This window comes from Danio aesculapii, chromosome 16, assembly GCF_903798145.1.
Source record: "Danio aesculapii chromosome 16, fDanAes4.1, whole genome shotgun sequence".
In the NCBI taxonomy this organism is placed as follows: Eukaryota; Metazoa; Chordata; class Actinopteri; order Cypriniformes; family Danionidae; genus Danio; species Danio aesculapii.
In genome coordinates this window covers 32,361,452-32,368,971 of record NC_079450.1, presented here as the reverse complement: position 1 = coordinate 32,368,971, position 7,520 = coordinate 32,361,452, and the positions used below count along the sequence as shown (strand labels likewise).

At 37.8% G+C, this 7,520-nt stretch overlaps 1 protein-coding gene across 1 annotated transcript in view; it reads left to right on the top strand.

Annotated features, from left to right (window-relative positions):
- The window catches only part of kcnn3 (potassium intermediate/small conductance calcium-activated channel, subfamily N, member 3), a 125,072-nt gene that overhangs the window by 886 nt on the left and 116,666 nt on the right, over window positions 1-7,520 (top strand). The window contains exon 2 of the mRNA XM_056475870.1: window positions 205-1,257. Within this exon, the coding sequence (XP_056331845.1) occupies window positions 250-1,257 (1,008 nt within the window). The 5' untranslated portion in view covers window positions 205-249. The remainder of the gene's footprint in view (window positions 1-204; window positions 1,258-7,520) is intronic.

Sequence of the window (7,520 nt, the reverse complement as noted above, 5' to 3'; positions counted from 1 at the left end):
GTTTTTCCACTCTTCCATGTAAACTCATTGAGCACATTGCTACAGCTCACTGTGATGCAACCCTTTCAGTCCACCCTTCGTTTATTAATATGAGGGGAGTCCCCTATTTAATCCAGCCTTCTTTTGCACCTGCTAATTTTGTATGGTTATAAATAACATAACGATCCATTCTTCTCCCTTTCTCTCCCTCCGACTGAACTCCAGAGTTGAGGAGCAGAGCGCAAACAAACCTGCTGGAGCCTGGTTGCCATGGATCCCCCTCCCTCTCTGAGTCTGGCCCTTCTCAGCGGGAGCGAAGACGAAGAGCAACGTCTGCCCCTCCCTCTCGGTGGTATCTCCCATGCCTCCCTCTCTGGCAACTACCCTGGGACCAACCACTCGAATCACACGGGAGGGAACAGCAGCCTGGAGCGTCTCAATGGTACTCCATCACCCACCACGCCAAATCTTCCCCCAGCCTCACTGCCCAAGTTGCCCCTGTCCACAACACCCCAGCTTTCCACGCCAATCCCCAACGCGCTTCACCCGACCAGTACACCACTTTCCTCCTGCTTGGGCAGCCAACACAGCCTAAGCGGGGAGACTTCACCCGTCTACAATGCTCTGTTTTACTCTTCTCATTCACCTTCCACTGAGCGGGAGCGAGAGAGGGGATGTAAGCACAGGCAGGCCAGTCCCCTGGTGCACAGGCGGGACAGTAACCCCTTTACAGAGATCGCCATGAGCTCGTGCAAGTACAGCGGCGGTGTGATGAAGCCACTTAGCCGCCTTAGCGCCTCCCGCCGGAACCTCATCGAGTCCGACAGCGGAAGTGACACCAAAGAGGGTGGTGCGAGCACCAGCCAGGTGACTGCGGCCTCCTCTCAGCACAGCCAGCCCCAACCCCAGAACCCCCCAGAGATCGTCATCTCCTCGAAAGAGGATCCGCCTTATGGACATGCTTATGAACTTGAGGCCTCGGCCAATCAAATGTCCATATACCACCAGAACCACGCCCTCTCTGAGAGCAGGAGTGTGCTCGGTGGGGCGGCAGGGGGCGGGACTAATGGAAGGAGGGGCGGTGCTGCGGGAGGGCCTGGAAGGACTGCTTCTAAAGCTCCTAAACGTAAGAATCAGAACATTGGCTACAAACTAGGCCACAGGAGGGCACTGTTCGAAAAGAGGAAGAGACTTAGTGACTATGCCCTCATATTCGGCATGTTTGGCATTGTCGTCATGGTGATTGAGACCGAGTTGTCCTGGGGTGTCTACAGTAAGGTGAGGACTTTGTGTACTGGGGACTGAATGGTTGGGCATGAGGACACATCCGGCTGGTCCTGCTCTGAGTGTATGAAATTGAATGAGAGTATGTGCATGTTTCGCATATCAGAATCAAAATCAGAAAGAGCTTTATTGCCAGGTATGTTCACACATATGAGGAATTTGTTTTCGTGACAGAGCTTCTACAGTGCAACAGAATTACAGAGACAGGACAAAAAACAGATAATAAATATATTTAAAAAATAGAAGTATGTAGTGAATGTAAATAAACAAATTGACACTGGTGCAGCTATTCACAGTGAACTATATAGAGTAGTTAGAGCGGTGAACAGGTTATAAACAATCGTAATGATTGACCAAGCAAACTTCTCTTAAAGTGACAGTTCACCCAAAAATCATACTGCCCCTTGCCCTCATGTTATCATAGACTTATAAAACTGTTGTTCATCTTCAGAAAATATTTAAAGATAACAATAACATCTCAGTGCACTTACACTATAACACATACAATAACAATAACACATATCAGTGCACTTACAAGTATGTATAAAGTGATGTTCATATGGAAGCTTGCACCATAGTTGCATTTAACAACATCACTAATTGAATTAAACCATCAAAATATAAAAGAGCAGAGAGGTAATTAACTGACTACTTTTTATTTGCCAGAAGTGCTTCCAAATCACTTTGGACACTACTGTAGATGTTGATGGACCCATCAAATATAGTGTTAAGGGTAGGTCATGAAGTGAGCAAATCTGGTTTCTGAGCTTTCATCTTTACCTTTAAAATAACTTTGTATAAAGATCCACATTTTTTTCTATTTCAGTGAATTTTTATTGTTGAAATACAGCAATTTAATCATGACTTTAAGCAATTTTTGATTTATATATATATATATATATATATATAGTTGAAGTCCCCCTGTTTATTTTTCCCCCAATTTCTGCCTAACGGAGAGAAGATTTTGTTCAACACATTTCTAAACATAATAGTTTTAATAATTCATTTTTAATAACTGATTTATTTTATCTTTGCCATGATGACAGTAAATAATATTTGACTAAATATTTTTCAAGACACTTCTATAAAGCTTAAAGTGACATTTAAAGGCTTAACTAGGTTAAATAGGTTAACTAGGCAAGTTAGGGTAATTAGGTAAGTTATTGTATAATGATGGTTTGTTCTGTCGACTATCGGAAAAAAAAAAAAAAAAAAAAATAAAAATAAAAATAAAATATATATATATATATATATGTAAACTATCGAGAAAACAAATAATAATTTCCAGAAGAAAAAATATTATCAGACATACTGTGAAAATTTTCCTCTGTTAAACATAATTTGGGAAATATTAAAAAAAAAATAAAATAAAAGGGGGGCTAATAGTTCTGACTTCAACTGTGTGTGTGTGTGTGTATATTTTTAATGTTTTAAAATAAGCTTATCCTCACCAAGGCTGCATTTATTTAATCAAAAAATTCAAGCAAAAATCAAAGGTAGTTTATAATTTAACTCAATAATTTATTCCAGTGATTTTAATGATGAATTTTTAGTCTTCAGTCACATGATCCTTCAGAAATCACTCTAATATTAATTATTATTGTTAATATTATTATTATTAATAATGGTAATAGTTAATAGTTAAAAGCAATAATGACCAGACTGATAATTTCATTTGAAAATGCATACAATAAGTAATAAATAAATATTTAATAAATAAGTATTTAACAATAAATTTTTTGACATTTAAAAAATGCCACCTTGAACAGAATTTTCTTAAAAAAAACATGAAAAAAAAAAAACGACCCCAAAGGGTAGTGGCTGGTAGTTTTGGCTGGTAGTGTAACAAGCAAATCTGCTACTGACTTTTACAGTCAGTGATTGGTTGCATTTTTGTATGGAAAAAAAATGCAGATTTGTCCTTTACCGTGATATAATCCACTAGAAGAAGTCCCAAATTTCGAGAATGTGCAGGTGACTAGATGATGACGGAGTTTTCCGTTTAAAGCAAATGATCTGCGAAAAGTGTGACTCATTTGAAGTGACCAATTATAGAAGTGCAATGTGAACGCGTGATTTTTGCCACAATTGCCAACAATAATCGTGCCGCTTAATCATCAGTGATATAAATAAATGTCTTTTTGGAAGTCATAGTCAAAAGCTCTCAGTTTGAATGGGCACAAAGTGTCTGATCACAGGGTACTTGTAATTTACAGGGTGCATAGCTATATAATGTTACACAAGCTAAGCTGACAACCTCTCAACTCTCAAAACAAACAAGACTTGGTATGGCATTTGTTACCTTTATGGGAACAGAAGCAGTACTGATGCACCCTTGTATCTGTTAAGCGTGTGAATGATACGAATAGTTCTTGGTGAACATACACATGTGCAGTAGACATTCAAGGTTAGTAATGCTGCTGCTGTCAGAGAAGTAGTGACAGGATCAGATGTCTGCGGACTCAGAAAGAATTCTTGACAGCTGACTGAAAGTTTTGGAGATCGAATCAGTAGTGTGATTTAAGAAATGTTTGGAAACTTTTGGTACCAAACAAGCTCCTTGGAGAACATTTTGAATGATCTCTCAGGTGATTTTACATACTTCGATGCGGAAACTAATTCTTAATTCCACAATAATACAGGTGAAATTGTAAGACACTTATAATGGAAGTCAGTGCATCCAGAATAAATGAAATCATTTCACATCTTAGTATATGCAGCTATGTCTGATCTTTCAACTCTTCGCCATGTAATCAATAAACCCTGTAATCTTTACATGATATGACAGTGGACTATTTACATATACATATTATAATACATTATACATCTTACTGTTTAAATGCTGAGCACTTTTATACAGAGTAATCAATATAGTTGGTTAACCAAAACTTAAGCAACAAATTTCAGCTTTTAAAGCCTCCAAATTATCTAGACTTCCACTGTCTGTTTTACTGTGAAGAAACGAGAGTTTAATCAATTTTGTTTGTGGAAACCTGAAGCATTGTAAAGACAGAGCTTAGAATTGTGTAATTGAAGTGGTGTGGGTTGAGGTGTATGCATTTAGCTTTGTTGAAACAGATTCATTCATTTTGTTGGGATATACAGACTCTTCATTTATGCATGACAAACCTCCGTGTTACTCTGCATAAGTTTTGAAGTATTTTGAATCAATTGCTTGATTGACGATCGAAGCAGATGTTACTGCCATTACAGCCTACATAGTCAGTCAAGAACTGGTTTTTATTTCAGGCTAGTAACATTTTATATAAAGCCAAAGTCTCAAAATCAGTGCAAGGCTGAAGTTAGGTAAGTGACGGATTCTTGTGTTGTTGCATTAAAAGGATTGAATGTAACTGACACATCATGTCAAGGTGAAATATTTTCCACTGTAATAGCCACAGTCTCAGATTGAAAGCTGAATGTGTGCGAATAAGAAAGGGACAGAGAGAGCCGAGCTTATTTTCAACTTGTGTTGCTCAGGTCGCAGTATTTATGCTAGTGACAGGAGGGTAACATGCTAATTTCAAATAATAAAACTATCATTGAACTTTACAGTTACTGACTTTACAGTCACTGAGACATACAGCAGTCAAGTCTCGGTCGAGACTTTGACATTAAAATGTTGCTAAGCTATCAGCTAGATAGTTTAATATGCTTAATAACAGAAGTGTACATGCATGTTCCATGTACAGGAACGTGCATAATTCATTTTCGATTAATTTCAAAAGAATAGGACATTAGCATGTTGCTAATCTAGCAACTGTGTACTCTAACGCAGTGGTCCCAAACTTTTTTATTACTGCGGACCAGTCAACGGTTGACAATTTTTCCATGGACCGGGTGGGCAGGGTGGTTTGTAGGTTGCTAGGATGACAAGCTGACAAAACATTGCTGTCGCTCTGATACGAGTTTTATTTATGGAGAAAATGACTAAGCACTGCAGTGTTTGGGTGTTCTGTGTTTGTCTGCGATAACTAGTCAACTGAGATGTGTATATTCCATACAAAGTATGAAGCAGATCGGTCGGTTCTTGTGACATGGCTGGTAGTACGCTTGCGGCATTCATACAACTCGGTGCGTCTGGAAGGTGCGAGCGCCACTTGAGCACGCAAGCCGCGCACCTCTATTGGAAATAACGAACTTGCACCAACTCTAGAAAAGCGATACGCGAACTACTCCTAAAAGGCCGTCTTTGTGATCTCCAGCAGTTGATCTTCTCGTACAGACATGGTGGATTAACTGATTTGTTGACAAATGGGTTGCGGATCCATTTCTTGACAGTTCGTGAGTCCTTCACTGGGCCTTTTCCCCTTAGCAAAGAAACTTTTCAAAGAAGTTTCTGCTCATTTTGCTGCTTGTGGGTTTAATTTGGCTGTTCAAGTGACAGAGATGTAAGGGAGAGAATACGGTCATTTTTCAAACTAAAAGATTTTTCAAAATAAAAGATCATTCTAACTTAGATATTTAATAAAACAGGAATAATTAATGATTTCTTGTGCGGCCCGGTACCAGTTGATCCACAGACCGCTACAGGTCCTGCCCCGGTGGTTGAGGACCACTGCTCTAACACATTTAAAAATACAACACTCATATCTTGAGTACATGATTTGGAACTCATATGCATAGTCTACATGAATATACGTACTGTATGTTGCAAAGCTAACAGTTGAAAACTAATGCACGATAATGCACAACAAGATTGGATAATGGTGTACCAATTTAGATTTTGATTTGATTTTACACAAACATTGAAATACTTCACTCTCAAATTATTCATAGAGTTTCATGTTAGCATGTTGCTAATGTTACAGCTGGGTACACTAATATGTTTAAAATGGTAATTTTGGCAACATATACATAGGTCTAAACTTTAAATTGATTCTGATAGAGTTTGATGTTAGCACATTGGTAAGCTAATAGCTAAATATATTAATACACTTCATTACACAGCACATATCAACATTGAGTACTGACACATATTTTGGGGAATTACACATAGGTGTAGTCCGCTCAGTTGATGGCACAAACTAACACTTTTTGGTTTTGGCCAAATAATGAACAAAGTAATGGGGTTAGACAAACCATATATATTTTTTTTTTACCAACAACACACAAGCCTCTCCTACAAATGAGCACTGAAGGTGGACCTATGGTTTTTTGTACAGTATTGCCAAAAGTGCCAGGAGTATAAATGTTACTATTTACCCCCCTGTGGGGCAAGTTGTAACAGACAGAGGGTTAGTTAAAACATGTGCTTATAAAATCAGATTTCACGCAATTAATTTAAATTCAGTTCACTTTAAATAGTATACTTCCACAGTACTTAACTCATTTTATTTTATTCTATATAGCACAACATGTTTATTTATATATCCATTGAATAAACACATTAAAAACACATGATTAAAAATACTTTTATGCTGCAAAAATGGTTTCTCCTGTGTTTCTTATTAAAATTTCACTGAACTTTTTCAATAACTGGCAGGAAGATGTCTGCCAACACTGTGATGAAAACCTCGGAAGCATGCTATGGTTAACCCTGAGCAAATACCTTAAAACTCCATATTACATTTAACCCTGCATTATTTTGTGATCTGTGCTCCGCTAATATTGGTTAAAATGTATATTCTCAACCCTGATATCTACATGTCGCTTAGCTCGACACTTTTTTTATATGCTTAAAACTAACAGCACATATAAAAACTTAATGGCATACACAATCGCACAACTCTCCATTGATTCCAGTAAAGAACGATGTTAGCATGTTGCTAGGATAACTTTTGGATACTATAAAATACTTTTAAAAACATGAATATTGTTTAAATCTACATAAATTGTGACACTAACGTAGATATTTTTCCTTCAAAGTTGATAGAGTTTAATGTTAGCATGTTGCTATGCTCTCAACTGAGTTTACTCTATTACTCAGAAACACTTAAATGTCTGGTTATTCCTTTCCTTTATGCCACTGATCTATTTTTCCAACAGTTTTCATCCATGAATGAATGTTTATTATTGGATTTACATTGAAATTATATTAATGTTTTTGCTGAGCTTGCCACAATGCATTTTTGTCAGTTACCTTCAAAGCTACATGCAACGCTGCTTTCAAATGTTCCCAGTTTAAGGTGTTTTAGAATAACTAAACTGGATTTTCATAAAAGCCTTGATGTCGCTGAAAATACTCAGTAGGATTTGGACCGGCGCCGTCGTCTGAAGTGTGTGTCTGTGCGCGAGTGGGTTTGCTCTCCTGCATC